The following is a 16,455-nucleotide window of genomic DNA, read 5'->3' as shown; positions in this document are numbered from 1 at the left end:
CGAGAGAGTATACTTAAAGAGAAGAAAAGTTAAGTGTAAACCAAATATGGAAGCAGCCAACCTCAAGGTTCCAAATGGGAATATTTGTAGTATGTGCTCTTTTAACATTCAAGAACAGGTCTCAATAAATGTAGGGGGTTTTTGTTGCTGTTGTTTGCTTACTGTTGCTTTTATTACCATGCTCTCAGTTTGGTGTTCATACAGAATGAGGTTTTGATCTAATTTTCTACAAAGGTTAGTGAGAAACACATATTTGAATTTTTGTATTTAAAAAGAAGTAAAGAGGGGCTAGGTGCACTGGCTTATGTTTGTAATTCCAGCACTTTGGGAGGGAGACATGGGAAGATTACTTGAGCCCAGCAGTTTGAGACCAGCCCTGGCAACATAGTGAGATCCTGTGTGTACAAAAATAAAAATAAAATAATAAAAACCTAGCTGAGTGTGCTGCTACATGCCCAGGGTCCCAGCTACTCTGGAGGCTGGGATGGGAAGATTGCTTGAGTCTGGGAGGTTGAGGGTGCAGTGAGCTGTGACGGTGCCACTGCACTCCAACCTGGGTGACAGAGGAAGACACTGTCTCAAAATAAGGGGATGAAAAGGGAGAAGGGGAGTCTCTACAAGTAAGTCTCATTTAACAGAAAAAAGTTAATTCCCAGGTTCCATGATAAGAAAAACAGTTCTGGCCAGGCGTGGTGGCTCACGCCTGTAATCCCAGCACTTTGGGAGGCCCAGGCGAGCGGATCACGAAGTCAAGAGATTGAGACAGGCCTGACCAACATGGTGAAACCCTGTCTCTACTAAAATTACAAAAATTAGCAGGGTATGGTGGCGCACATCTGTAGTCCCAGCTACTCGGGAGGCTGAAGCAGGAGAATTGCTTGAACCCAGGAGGTAGAGGTTGCAGTGAGCCGAGATCACGCCACTGCACTCCAGCCTGGCGCCTGGCAACGGAGCAAGACTCTGTCTCAAAAAAAAAAAGGAAAGAAAAACAGTTCTTACATGCTTATTTACAAGCTTGCCTTAAAAAAACCATACATTCAGATCTCAGAACATCAAATGATACATTTTTTTTTTTTTCTAACTGCCTTTCTTAGTGTCTCAAAGTAAGGCATTAAAACACACTGGTCAAAATGAGATTTTATTTTCAAATAATACTTCAGAATTCCTATTTTCTTCAAAATTTGTGATGAAGTTACCACCTAGCCTGGTCTGTCCTAAATGAACAAAAATATGGACTAAAAGAAAGCACATATACCATATGCAGTGGCTCACACATGTAATCCCAACACTTTCATGAGGCCAAGGAGGAATCTCTTGAGCCCAAGAGATCAAGGCCAGCTTGAGCAACACAGTAAGACTCTGTCTCTACAAAAACTTTAAAAATTAGCTTGGCGTGGTGGTATATGTCTGTAGTCCAAGCTACTCAGGAGGCTGAGGTGGGAGGATCACTCAAGCCCAGGAGCTCAAGGCTAAAACAGGGAGTTATGATTGCACTCCCTATGTTTCCAGCCTAGATGATAGACCAAGACTGTCTCTTCAAAAAAACCACACAGAAAAAGAGGACATTGGGACTTCCAGAGGGCAGAAAATTTTCACTGATACATCCCAAACACCAAAACCAGTGCCCAGCTTATGCAATGTACTAAAAAAAAATGTATTCAAAGAAGGCTGACATCTGTCTCTAGTACATTGTGTTAACCATGACTGCACTAACCTATGAGCCCTGTGTTATTTTTTAATGAAGGTAACTTAAAAGAGTACTTGTTACCCCAGAACTCAGTCTGTCTTCAAAGGTAAGGGGCAGAAATGAAAGATGTCATAATGGGAAAATGTTCATTAATGAACTATTATAGTAAACCTTAGACAAAACAATACAAATGAAATGGAAACTCAAGAGTAAACCCACAAATTTGGCAAACAAGCAGAACCTCATGAGACTGATCAAAGTGACAACAGATGGTAATATTTTCAGGTTTTATAATAGTATTGGTATTACTTTTCTTAAAAAAAAAATTCCTTATCCTTAAAAGATGCATAATGAAAACATTTATGAATAAAGTAATATGCTTCAAAAACAATTGGGAAAGGGGATGATAAAAAGAATATAACTTGCCATGAGTAAAGTAATGATGGGTGAAAGGTTCATTATATTATTATTTTCTTTTTATATTTTTGGTATTATTCATAATAAAAAATGTTTAATGAATACAGAGTTTAAATACTAAAATCTTCAAATCAGAAACACACATACGCTCATTGGCCAGTGATGTTCAGGAAGAAATAGCCAATAAATTAGTGAAAAGAAAACTGACAAGCTGTTTTCAAGAAATTATTGAGAGGTTTCTGGAAAATGGTAAGGACCTCAAGTATTTTTGAAAAAAAGTTTATGTACGACAGTGTCATGAAAAGTCAAATGTGTGCATGTGTAGGGACACAGGGTGTATGGGAACTCTACACTTTCCATTCAACTTTGCTGTGAACCTAAAAACTGCTCTCAGCAATAAAATTTATTATTTTTGAAAAAACCATTATGAAATATGTCTTCTTGTACTATTATACAACTTCGTCAAAAAAATTCATGTTGTCCAAAATCACTTACTTTTTTTCTTCCTATGGAAAATCAGCTTTCTCACTACAAAGAAATCTTGGTTGCCGTTTCGAATGATCACTTATTAATAACTAAGACAAACCTCTGCTATCCACTCTGTGTAACTGGTTCTCACTGATAAGTTTGGTAATTTGTCAAGATTTCAAGATTCTTTTACAAATAAAACCACTTGCATTTACAGTGTACTTCAATTTCAATACTGTCATCATTAGAAACTCTTAAGTGCCCCATAACAGACAATGCAGATTCCGCAGTTAGCATTTCCTTTCTTTCCCAACACAGGGATGATATGAATGTCGGTGCTACACTGGCCACTCGTTACTTTCCACAAGAGGAGGTCTGTGTATTTGATAACTTATACCTTGACTACACTTAAGTTTCTGGTGGTTATTTAATCTAATTAAATATGGTATGTGGTATCAATTGGGATAATTGATTCAGGAAGGCTATATAATATTCATAATAAACTGTACTTTTAATTCTAAAGGGTGCCACAGTTTAATTAGCAAATAAAATGACTTCACAGTATAATACAGGCACTTAATCATAAAACAATACAGAACATGTCACTGTAGCAAACAAAGGATCTAAATTTGCTTCATATTACACCAAACCCACATACTTTACTAAAATCAAAATTCTGTTTAAAACACACACGCGCCCGCGCGCGTGCACACACGAATCATGGATGGGATAAGTTGTAGGAAATAACCCATTCACTTACTCTCCCTCCTTTTCCCTCCCTTTCGTCTAGACCAGTTGAACACAGAGTTAGAAAGGCCAAGTGATTTTTTCTTTTTTTAAGAGAAGAGTCTCCCTCTATCACCCAGGCTGGAGTTCAGTGGTGCGATCTCCGCTCGCTGTAGCCTCTGCCTCCCAGGTTCAAGCGATCTTCTGCCTCAGCCTCCCTAGTAGTTGGGATTACAGGTAAGTGCTTATTTTTGTATTTTTAGTGAGACTGGGTTTCACCAGTTGGCCAGGGAACTCCTGGCCTCAAATAATCCCAGCCTTCCAAAGGGCAGGATTACAGGCATTAAGCCACCATACCCAGAGCACCCAAGTGATTTTTCAAATAGTATGTTTTGGAGCCCAGAGGAAGTTTCAGGAGTTCTACTATCAAGGGAAAACTTTTTTTTTTTTTAACCAGTAGGGTTTTAATTTGCCTGAGGAATCCAATTTCATGTTTAATTTTTTTTTTTTTTTAGATGGGTGTCTTGCTCTGTCACCCAGGCTGGAGTGCAGTGGCATGACCTTGGCTTACTGCAACCTCCACCTCCCAGGTTCAAGCAATTCTCCTCCCTCAGCCTCCTGAGTAGCTGGGATTATGGTGCATACCACCACACCAGGCTAATTTTTGTATTTTTAGTAGAGACGGCTTTTCACCATGTTGGTCAGGCTAGCGTGGAACTCCTAATCTCATGATCTGCCCCCGCTAGGCTTCCCAAAGTGCTGGGAATACAGGTGTGACAAAATCAAGTTTTAAGAATACCTTTCTTTAGACTGGGCGCGCAGCTCACGCCTATAATCCCAGCACCTTGGGAGGCCGAGGCGGGCAGATCATAAGGTCAGGAGATCGAGACTACCCTGGCTAACAAAGTGAAACACCATCTCAAAAAAAAAAAATTAAAAATTTAAATTTAAAAAAAAAGAATATCGTTCTCCAACTCCCTTCATTCTTTCACTTACAGTGTCCATGAGCTGTCTACCATTGTCCAAAGACCATTAATTTGTTCCTACTTTCTCTGTTTCCTCAACTTCTCTGATTTGTTTCCCGCTTTATTAAAAATTTGCTTTGTGAGTTATTACATTACACGACTGCTCTTATCAGACAGTTCTAGTACTTTAAACTGTCTGTACTGGAGAGCCTATATCACATGGCCAAGTATTTAGATCTATAGAAATAACCTTCTTCAGAGATGCTAAAAAGATCTGAAGGTCTCAAAATGGATTTAAACTATTAAAAATTAAGAAAAAAAGTCGGCCGGGCGCGGTGGCTCAAGCCTGTAATCCCAGCACTTTGGGAGGCCGAGATGGGTGGATCACGAGGTCAAGAGATCGAGACCATCCTTGTCAACATGGTGAAACCCCGTCTCTACTAAAAATACAAAAAATTAGCCAGGCATGGTGGCACGTGCCTGTAATCCCAGCTACTCAGGAGGCTGAGGCAGCAGAATTGCCTGAACCCAGGAGGCGGAGGTTGCGGTGAGCCGAGATCGAGCCATTGCACTCCAGCCTGGGTAACAAGAGCAAAACTCCGTCTCAAAAAAAAAAAAAAAAAAAGAAAAGAAAAAAAGTCAAAAAAGGCTGGTGTAGTAGCTCACACCTATAATCCCAGTACTTTGGGAGGCCGACGGGGGCACATCACCTGGGTTCAAGACCACCCTTTGCCAACATGGTGAAACCCCATCCCTACTAAAAATATAAAAATTAGCCTGGTATGGCAGCACATGCTTGTAATCCATGCTACTCAGGAGGCTGAGGCAGGTGAATCATTTGAACCAGGGAGGTAGAGGTTACAGTGAGCTGAGATTGTGCCACTGCACTCTAGTCTGGGCAACAGAGCAAGACTGTCTCAAAAAAAAAAAAAAAAAGCCAAAAAGAGGGAACAAATGTAAAGCTTGAGAATCTCCCAAACCAGAACTTGGTCCCAGACACACCTCTGATGTCCTGATTAGGGGGTGCACATTTCTGATCGGGGAGATAGTCCCAGGGCCTCTCAACTGCATTTACACTTTGGTCTTTAGGAATGTACTTGACCTGTGCAACTGTTTCCCAGTACTTTACAAATTCTTCAAACAGTTCTTGTACAAAGATACACACATTGACTGATGTGAAGCTTGAAAGAATTAAAAAAATAAAACTTCAGAATACTACAGCAGAAACGGTTCTCAATTATTTAGTCCAGGCAGGGTGCAGTGGCTCACACATGTAATCTCAGCACTCTGGGAGGCCAAGGCGAGCAAATCACTTGAGGTCGGGAGTTCAAGCCTAGTTTGACCAACATGGTGAAACCCTGTCTCTACTAAAAATAAAAAAAATTAGCCGGGGGCATGGTGGAACTTGCCTATAATCCCACCTACTTGGGAGGCTGAGGCAGGAGAATCGCTTAAATCTGAGAGGTTGAGGTTGCTGTGAGCCCACCGCACTCCAGCATGGGTGACAGAATGAGACTCCATCTCAAAAAAAAAAAAAACAACAACAAAAAAAACAATTATTTAGTCCAGTCCCTCATTTCACACAAAAGAATACTGAAACACACGATTAAGTAACTTTCCCACAGTCTCAGAGCTAGTGGGAGAAACTAGATTTTCTTTTCATTACCACTTTCTATTCTCCGAAGTACTAAATATGATGAGCACTCAGCTTTCGTCACACGTTTTGGCATTATTCAGATGTTCACTTATGCAACACAGAAGACTTAAAAAACAACAAGCACAACTATAAACAGGTCACCTTAACATGACTTAGGGAAAAAAAACAACAACACACCCAAGATCACAACATGTCCCATCACGTTCAAAATGTCTCACAGTGCAATCCCACCAATCAGTTTCCAGCATCTAACCACAATTCCAAAATAAAATTCTACCCGATAGCATTTCTTGCTGGTTATTTAGATATAAACTTGGTTGGGTTCATGGGTATTAAGCCATCAAGCTATCTGCAATTCAGCCCTAAACATTAGCTCCACTGTTATTTTTAGCCCTTTGTAGGTAAAAACTTTTTACCTAATAAGCCAAACAATAACAAAACTGGGTGCTAACTTACCAAACTTGGTAACAGTAAATACTTCAGAAAACAATGCTTAGTTATGCATTGGTAGATTCTAGTTTCATAAATCCACACCAGACATGTCTTTGCACCACGGCATATTTATATACTGTACATCTTAAAAAAGACTGTTTATGTCCCCAGAAATGGTAGGTATTCTCTGGCAAGTCTAATCCAAGTGATTAAAATGGGAAATTACTGTAACAAAGTGACTATTTTTACTGTGCCTGAGTAACACAAAAACCTAGGAGGCTCACTTGAAAAAGCATTTGGATTGTAACTATATTCTTTTTTGACTAACCACGGTTCTTTTCCCTGTTGCATTCCTGCTTCTGCCCCTCACCCCCATTTTCCTAAGAATCCTAACACCAAAAACTTCTTTATACTCTAGTCAACAAGAGAGTTGTTAACCTTGACATTTTATGATCACTCTTTGAAGAGGGCAAATTACATGTTTTAGTTTTGTTTCTTTTTAATTAGAAAGGTAATTACTCCCACCCACCCCTCAAGTGGAAATGAGAAATTTGTCAGAGGCCCCCTAATAACTGACAAATAAGAATCATCCAGTGAAGAAATATAGACAAGACTATTATAAAACCCTGAGTCATCACTCAGTTCAATCAGCAGATTTGGGTAAACACTGAATAAGTGACTTTGTTTTGTGTGTTCACCCATCCATATCCACATGCGTGAACATACCATGTTAGCAGATTTTATGTACAATTAACCAAACAAGATACAGCAAAATTCTTTCTTAAAAAGCTCTTCGGACACAGTAAAGATGCCCATCCAGCAAGTAAATCTTTTTTCCCTAGACTGTATTTTTACTAGTTTCTTTTATTCTAATTTCACTGACACTATAGTTTGAAGACAGTTTATAAAGAACAACATAACTCCTGAAGCTGATTTAGGTAATCTATGTTAATCTGAGCAACTAAACAAATTAACTCAAGCCTGATACCAATATCGCCCTAAACATCCTGACAGCGCTCTTCCCTGTTTTTTTTTTTTTTCCAGTATCTTAAAGGTCTTTCCAAAAGAAACGTCACGACAGGAGCAGCACACAATCCTTAGACTCTTAAAACAACATTAACGTCTAAGACGTTAAGCTCAAGAATGAGGTCTGACTTTAAACCAACCTTTTCAATCAACTCCGCCAGGTCTGAGCGGGCCCCAAAAAAGCAGAACCCCTAAGTTTCCCTAATGGCTTCCTTTCCATTCAGAAAGTTACTAGACGCCAATGGAGATGTGAAGAGCTGGGGATCGCAGGGGAAGGAAGAACCAGAGGAAGCACAGACAGAAGTCAAGAAGTCAAGGAACTCCCCCAAAGACAAATCCTCTCTGGCCCGCCTCTCCCATGCGCAAAGGTCCAAAGAGGACTCTTGGGAACGGCTCACCTCTCTCCCTCGGGGCCGGGGGCCCTTGGGCTCCCCAGGGCCCCGCAAGTGGGAAGACAACAACCCGAACCCTTCGGAAGAAGCAGCTCGGGAGGACGGGAATGGCCGGTGAGGACCCGGGAAGTCCCGTAGGAAAGTGGCAAGGAGGACGCCTTGAGTGCTCCCCACTGGCTCTGTCATGACCGTGGGACCACCGCTCGGGGACAGCTCCGGCGAGGACAGAGCTAAGGGTCCAGCCCTCTGGACAAAGAGCACCCACCTCCAACACCTCTTACTGAATCCTTCCCCTCGCCTGGGCCGCAGGCCCGGGCACACTTACGTGGAGAGTTTCCTGGTCCAGAAGAGGCCCCCGGGCCATAGCTCTTGGAGCTGCACGGCCCGGCCCAGGTTGCATTTGATCTGGGCCAGCTGCAAGTCGGACTCGGCATCTAGACGCTCAGCGTAGGGTAGCAGCTTGTTGTAGACGATCTCCTTCTGCGGGACGAAGCCCCGTGGGCCCGGCTCGGGACGCCCGCCGGGCTCCGGGGGCTCTCCGCCTCCCGCCCGCTCGGCCGGCTCCATGAGCCCAGGGACACCCCCCCACCCCCTCCCACCCTAGCCCTCCCCGACCCCCACCCCTCTCCGGGCTCCGCCTCCTCCGCGTCGTCGTCGCCTTGCGGCCGCCGGCGGCCCCGTCGTCTTCGGACCGATCGCTAGGCCGCCTTCCGTGGCCGGCGTGCTGCTGGGCCCCGCGCGGTTCCCGGTTCGTTGGCGGCGGCAGCGGCCGCTCTGCCCGCCCCGCACCGGCTCGGCTGGTGACGCTGCAGCCGCCGGGCCCAGAGGTTCCGGACCGGCCTCAAGTCACTTCCGGGGCGGGGCGGGGCGGGGCGGGGCGACGGCGTAATGGGAGGAGGTGGTAGCGCCAGCCGGGGAGCCCAGGGGGCCACGCCTTCCTCGCCGTGGGCACGGCTCGGAGTCCCCAGCCCCAGGCCTCGCAGGCCCAGCGCGAGGTTGCCCCACCGGAAACTCGAGGCCGAATTCCAAGCTATTGTCCTGCCTCGCTGGGGGTCGCGCACTGGCCCCTGCAGCCCACCGGAGCCCCGGTCGCCGCGGCAGGCGGCAGGCGGCAGGCGGCTGGCGGCAGCCGGGTTGGCCTGGGCCCCCTAGCCGGACAGCCCCGGCTTCTAGGTTACAGGGGTTTATGGAAAAAGTCCACGTACCCACTTGCTCCTTAGAGATTTATTTACTCCATCCCACTTGTTCCTTCTAGATTTACTTATAATTCTGTCCCTTTTAAGACCCCATCTTTCTGGTATTCTGGCCGCCATCATTCCAAAGAAGAAAATAGTTCCTCACTGAATAAATACTAATTGAACAACTGTTTTGTGTGTAAGGCGCTCCGTTTAGGCTATTGAAATGGAAAGTTTAACCTGGTTTCCGCCCTCTCAAGGACTCCGTCTAACAGAGATAAAGACATGAATTACAAGATAATGCTCTAAATTGCTAGATAAGTACAGGAAGCCTTGGGAACTCTACAAAGAAGTTTAAACAAGGGGGTTGAGAGGGAGATACTTAAATTAAGCTGTAAGGGTTGAGTGCAAAGTTGGTTAGAAAAAGGAGGCAGGCGCTGGGCGCGGTGGCTCACTCTTGTAATAGCGCTTCGGGAGGCGGGGGCAGGAGGGTCTCCTGAGATCCGGGGTTAGAGAACAGCCTGGCCAGCATGCTGAAACCCCGTCTCTACTAAAAATACAAAAATTAGCTGGGCGTGGTGGCGGATGCCTGTAATCCCAGCTACTCGGGAAGCTGAGGCAGGAGAATCGCTTGAACCCGGGAGGTGGAGGCTGCAGTGAGCCAAAATCGCGCCACTGCACTCCAGCCTGGGCAACAGACTGAGACTCAGTTTTAAAAGAAAAGAAAAGAAAAAGGAGGGGGAATCGGGCATGGTGGCTCACGCTGGAAATCCCAGTAGTTTGGGAGGCCGAGGCGGGCGGATCACCTGAGGTCAGGAGTTTGAGGCCATCCTGGCTAACGTGGTGAAACCCCGTTTCTACTAAAAATACAAAAAAAAAATAGCCAGGCGTGGTAGCTCGCGCCTGTAACCACAGCTACTCCAGAGACTGAGACAGGAGAATCGCTTGGACCCGGAAGGCGAAGGCTGCAGTGAGCGGAAATCGCACCATTGCACTACAGCTTGGGCAAGGAGATCGAAACTCTGTCTCAAAAAAAAAAAAAAAAAAGAAAGAAAGAAAGAAAAGAAAAGAAAAAGAAAAGGAAAAGAAGGGAGGAGAACATGTATTTCAGCTGAGAGAACAGCTCTGAGGCTACAAGCATGTATTCTAGAAATTCAAAGTTCAAAATAGCGCAAGACAGGAGAGGGACAAATGAGACTGAGAAGGAAATCCTAAGGAATTCAGAGCTTTATCCTAAAGACAAACTCCCAAACTATGTTAATCATAGCGGTAGAATGATATAATTTACATCGTTTAAGAATCACTCCGGCCGGGCGCGGTGGCTCAAGCCTGTAATCCCAGCACTTTGGGAGGCCGAGGCGGGTGGATCACGAGGTCGAGAGATCGAGACCGTCCTGGTCAACATAGTGAAACCCCGTCTCTACTAAAAATACTAAAAAAAAAAATTAGCTGGGCATGGTGGCGCGTGCCTGTAATCCCACCCACTCAGGAGGCTGAGGCAGGAGAATTGCCTGAACCCAGGAGGCGGAGGTTGCGGTGAGCCGAGATCATGCCATTGCACTCCAGCCTGGGTAACAAGAGGGAAACTCTGTCTCAAAAAAAAAAAAAAAAAAAAAAAGAATCACTCCATTAGACTTGATCCTCTTTAAAAAAAAAAAAAAAAAAGGAATCACTCTGGCTTCGTTTGGAAAATGGGTTGGAGCAGACAAGATTGGGAAATGGAGGATCCCTTAAGGTGTGGTATAATCATGGCCTGAATGTCAGTTGAAATCGTTTGAGAGCTACTTCAGCAGAATGGTTTGGGCTTAGTAGTTGACAGCATGTGAAAAATGAGAAAGGAAAGAGACAAGATGATGCAAGGTAGATGGTGAAGTCCTTCACTGAGGTAAAGAACACAGCAGGAACAATTTAGGAGGCAGAATGTCTATGGGATGGGTATGCTGACATATGTATCAGGAGGGTGATCTAAACTGGGATGCAGATTAGCATGTAGGTGGACAGAAGGGAAGGAAATATACTGTATGAAAAAATGGGGCCCTTGAAAAATCTCCTCCCACTTCGGCCTCCTAAGTGGCTGGGACTACAGGTGCATGCTACCATGGCTGGTTAATTTTTAATTTCTTGTAGAGGTAGAGTCTCAATGTGTTGCCCAGGGGCAGGTCTTGAACTCCGGGGCTCAGGCAATCTGCCCGCTTCAGTCCTGCAAAGTGCTGAGATTACAGGGGTTAGCCACCACACCTAGTCAGAAACATAATCTTCAGAAGTATTTTAATTATGTTAGAATGAATCATTCTAGTGTAATCAAATATCCAGATTTCCGCTGAATTGCACTTATTAAAAGAACAAGAATATAAGATCTGGTCTGAGGATTTAGGAGGAAAAAAGGCCGCCTTGGCCTCCCAAAGTGCTGGATTACAGGCATGAGCCACCATACCTGGCCGAGAAATGTTGAGTTTTTTCTAGTTCCTGTATGATTTTCAAGTTTTGAATTTTTTGTTCCAAAATCATTTTCTTCCAGCCATTGTATCCACTTCACTTCATTTGAGCTAGAGTATATTTGGAGTTCAGTTTCTCCTAAGGAAAATCATAGCTAAAGGAATGAATTTTTCTCTCATTATTTTAGAAATTTGTTAGACATTCTGTTATTTCACTAAAATGTACCTAGATGTGGGTTCCTTTTTATTTATTTTACGGGGATTTGTGTTTTTTGAATTCATCAATTATTCAAAATTTTCACTCATATTTTTATAATTTCTTTGTACTCTTCTCCTTGTAGAATTCCTATTAGGAATTTGTTGTACTGCCGGGCACATTGGCTCACTCCTGTAATCCCAGCACTTTGGGAGGCCGAGGTCCACGGATCAGGAGGTCAAGAGATCAAGACCATCCTTACTAACACGGGTGAAAAGCCATCTCTACTAAAAATACAAAAAATTAGCTGAGTGTGGTGTCACATGCCTGTAGTCCCAGCTACTCAAGAGCTGAGGCAGGAGACTTGCTTGAATCCAGGAGGCGGAGGTTGCAGTGAGCCAAGATTGCACCACTGCACTCCAGCCTGGGTAACAGAGTGAGACTCTGTCTCAAAAAAAAAAAAAAAAAGAGTACAGCATATACACTCATGTACAGTACATGATACTTGATAATAATAATAAATGACTTACTAGTTTATGCATTTGCTACACTATACCTTTTATTGTTATTTTAGACTATACTCCTTCTACTTATTTTTTTAAAAAACGTAACTGTAAAACAGCCTCGGGCAGGTCCTTCAGGAGGTATTTGAGAAGTCATTATTATCAAAGGAGATGAAAGCTCCATGCTTGCTATTGCCCTTGACCACCTTTTAGTGAGACAAGATGCAGAGGTAGAAGAGAGTGATATCAATTATCTTGACCCTGTGTAGGCTGAGGCTAATGCGTGTGTTTGTGTCTGCATTTTTTTTTTCTTTTTTTTTTTTTGAGACGGAGTCTTGCTCTGTCGCCAGGCTGGAGTGCAGTGGCACAATCTTGGCTCACTGCAACCTCGGCCTCCTGGGTTCAAGCGATTCTTCTGTCTCAGCTGCCCAAGTAGCTGAGACCACAGGCATGTGCCAACACGCCTGGCTAAATTTTGTATTTTTAGTAGAGACAGGGTTTCACCATGGCCAGGATGGTCTTGATCTCTTGATCTCTTGACCTTGTGATCCGCCCAGCTCGGCCTGTGTCTGCATTTTTAACAAAAAAAAATTTAAAAAGAAAGAATATATAAAAATAGAAAATGAAAAGTAAGGATACAAAAATACTTTGTGCAGCAGTACAATGTGTGTGTTTTTTTGTTTTTTGGTGTTTTTTGTTTGTTTGTTTTAGATGGAGTCTCACTCTGTGACCCAGGCTGGAGTGCAGTGGTGTATTTGGCTTCCTGCAACCTGCGCTTCAAGGGGTCCTCCCACCTCAGCCTCTCTAGTAGCTAGGATTAGAGGCATGTGCCACCATGCCTGGCTGTTTTCTATTTTTAGTGGAGACAAGGTTTTACCATGTTGGCCAGGCTGGTCTGGAGCTCCTCACCTCAAGTGACCCACCCACCTTGGCCTCCCAAAATGCTGGAATTATAGGTGTGAGCCACCACACCTGTGCCAATGTGTTTGTTTTTTAAACTAAGTATTATTACAAAAGAGTCAAAAAGTTAATTTAAAACTTCATAGCTGGCCACCATGGCTCACATCTATAATCCCAGCACTTTGTGAGGCCAAGGCAGGAGGTTCACTTGAGCCCAGGAATTCAAGACCAGCCCTGACAGCCTAGCAATACTCCAACTCCACAAAAAAATGAAAAATTAGCCAGGCGTGGTGGCATGTGCCTGTATTTCCAGCTACCTGGGAGGCTGAAGTGGGAGATTGCTTAAACCTGGAGGATGGAGGCTGCAGTGAGCCAGGATCTCACCACTGTATTCCAACCTGGGAGACAGAGTGAGACCCTGTCTCAAAACAATTTTTTTTTTTTAAATAAAATGAAAAAGTTACCATAAGCTAAATTTAATTTATTACTGAAGAAAGAAAATGCTGAGGCCGGACACTGTGGCTCACACCTGTAATTCCAGCACTGTGGGAGGCCAAGGCAAAAGGATCACTTGAGCTAGGGCTTCAAGACCAGGCTGGGCAATGAGGTGAGAAAAAATAAAGAAAATACAGTTTATTAATTTAGTGTAACCTAAACGTACAGTGTTTACAAAGTCTACCGTAGTATATAGTAAAATCCCAGGCCTTCACATTCACTCACCACTCACTCAGTCACTGACCCAACGTAGAGCAACTTCTAGTCCTGTAGACTCCTTCATGTGCCCTATATAGGTGTACTCTTTTTTTTTTTTTTCTTTTTAGATAGGGTTTCACTCTGTGGCCCAGGTTGGAGTGCAATCGTGCAATCACAGCTCATTGCAGGCTCAACCTCCCTAGGCTCAGGTAATCCTACCACCTCAGCCTCCTGGGTAGTTGTGTCTACAGGTGTGTACCACCATACCCTGCTAATATTCTATTTTTTGTAGAAATGGGATTTTGCCATGTTGCCCAGCCTAGTCTGGAACTCCTGGGCTCAAGCCTTTAACCCACCTCCACCTCATAAAGTGATAGGATTACAAGTATGAACCACCATACCTGGCCAGGTGTACCATTTTTATATTTTATACTGTATTTTTACTGCACTTCTTCTATGCTTAGATACACAGTTACTTACCATTGTGTTACAATTTCCTGCAGTATTCAGTACAGACATGCTGTACAGGTTTGTAGCCTAGAAGTGTTACTGGTGGAAGGTGTTGAGGTTCTTGGTATTTTGAATAATGCTTTTGATAAAACACACAAAGCAAGGAAAGAATGAAGCAACAAAAGCAGAGATTTATTAAAAATGAAAGTACACTCCACAGGGTGGGAGTGGGCTGAGCAAAGGGGCTCAAGAGGCCATAACAAAATTTTCTGAGGTTAAAATATCCTCTGGTGGATTCCCATTGGTCACTTGGTCTACACTCTATGTAAATAAAGTAGTGGCCCACAATCAGTCTGATTGGTTGTGGAAAGCAACCAATCAGAGATTGAAGTGAAGTTACAAAGTTACACTCCTATGCAAAAGAAGGCTTGGCCTGCAATCAGTCTGATTGGTTGCAGAAAGCAACCAGTCAGAGATACTTTCAATTTTCCATTTATGGCATAGAAAAGGGGGAGGGAATTTGCAAAGGAGTAGCCTCTGGTACTTTTGTTACTTAGTTTTGAAAAGTTGGGGTTTTCCTTTAAATTTAGCTCTAGGATGTCAGCATGAATTGGCCTTAGTAACATTAACTGCCAGCAGACCCTACTCTCCTGCCTCAGAAAGAATAGGCTACACTATACAGGCAAGGTGTATAATAGGACACATAATCCAGGTTTGTGTAGGTACACTCTGATGTTTATACAATGATGAAATCACCTAACAATACATTTCAAAGACATAGCTCCATTGTTAAGTGGCTTATTTAATGATAAAAAATTTATTAAAACATGTATTTGATATTTAAATACTAAAAGAGTTTTTCAGCACCACCAAGGCTCTTTGTGTTTCTTCTTTTTGACAAGCTGTGAATAATGTAGGAGGTGACAGCTTCCCTCATAATCAAATATAGTAAAGAGATGTACTGTATTTTTTAATGGTAGTTGAAGAAATTTACAATAGAGTCAGTGAAAAGATAATAACTAATGCACAAAAAGGACATACACTCTTTCCACCTACCCCTCAGTTTTTATAAGTTTAAATAGAACAGGCTTTGCTCACAGGCAGACAATGAGATTGTCTGTATGCATAATTTAAATAGCCTGCAAGACATTCACACTTGATCACATCTGATATTTGAAATGCTACTATTTCCAATTTGTTTCTTTATACTAAGCAGAATATCTTCTGAAATTTACAGACACATAAGAGGGCTAATATATAAAATCCCTAGTTCTCCAAAGTGTATTATATATTCATTAATTCAATAAACATTTATTTACGCCCCCAGAGTGCCAAATCAGAGATCATTAGATGAATGACACGGTACTTGTCTTCAAGCAGTTCACTTTCTAGTAGACTGACGGATATGAAAACAGACAAAATTATAACCAAATGTCATCTGGGATTTTCCCACATCTTAAGATCACTAGATAAAACTAATTCACACTCCCTTTGACCCACTGTGTACAATTCAATCCATTATCCAATAGTCTTGCCTATTTTGAAAGATGAGACTTATATTTTTATGGTCACTCTCATCTCTTCTAAGCTTTGACTCCTGCTAAACTACCCCTGTTGAGTGATTGTCCTAGCATGAGGCTTCTGTTGTAACAGTTTGGCACTGCTTCAACCCAAACGTTAAACCTGGCTATTTTCCTTGATTTTCACAATTTCCATACAACAAATCCTTCACACAAGACTCTGTGTGTGTGTGTGTGTGTGTGTGTGTGTGTATAAATAGGTTAAGGGAGAACCAGGGATTTATATGCTAGAACTATGAACAACCTAAAAGTTAGCATGAAATAATCCTTTTCCTAAGGATCCATTTCTGCATGGTTCCTTTCATTATGGAGTTCACTGGTTACAGAGGGGCAGCCAGACAGTGAACAAGCTACTCTATAGGTACTTAGTTATAATTTCATTAGATGCTTTAATAGGATAGATGTTGCTCTGGTTATGTAACAGGGGGACCTGGACTAGGATGGGAGGCCTAGACCAAATTCTTTGAGGAAGCAACATTTGATGAATGAAGACTTTGGGGAGAAGGATGATTAGAAATGATGCAGCTAAGTAAATAGTGTGGGCCAGGCACAGTGGCTCATACCCGTTATCCCAGCACTTTGGGAGGCCAAGGTAAGAGGATCACTTGAGCCCAAGAGTTGAAAACCATGGCAAAACCCCAACTCTATAAAAAATACAAAAATTAGCTGGTTGTGGTGGCATGTGCCTGTAGTGCCAGCTACTTGGGATGCTGAGGTAGAAGAATTGCTTGAATCCAGGAGGTTGAGGCCGCA

At 43.1% G+C, this 16,455-nt stretch overlaps 1 protein-coding gene across 4 annotated transcripts in view; it reads right to left on the bottom strand.

The window, feature by feature from the left end:
* PSME4 (proteasome activator subunit 4) overlaps positions 1–8,547 on the bottom strand; it is a 110,936-nt gene extending 102,389 nt beyond the window's left edge. For 3 of the 4 annotated variants that reach the window (XR_012517922.1, XM_074400172.1, XM_074400175.1), the window contains exon 1: positions 8,096–8,355. Coding sequence is in view for 3 of the 4 variants with exons in the window: in XM_074400172.1 (XP_074256273.1) it covers positions 8,096–8,337 (242 nt within the window). In the remaining variant the exon portion in view is untranslated. Of the gene's footprint in view, positions 1–8,095 lie in introns of all 4 variants that reach the window. The other variant, XM_003922737.4, reaches the window with a different exon arrangement.
* Between the last annotated feature and the right edge of the window lie 7,908 nt (positions 8,548–16,455).

The sequence above is a fragment of the Saimiri boliviensis genome, chromosome 1, assembly GCF_048565385.1.
Source record: "Saimiri boliviensis isolate mSaiBol1 chromosome 1, mSaiBol1.pri, whole genome shotgun sequence".
NCBI classification, from domain to species: Eukaryota; Metazoa; Chordata; class Mammalia; order Primates; family Cebidae; genus Saimiri; species Saimiri boliviensis.
Note: the sequence above shows the minus strand (reverse complement) of the source record. Positions and strands in the feature narration are given on the sequence as shown.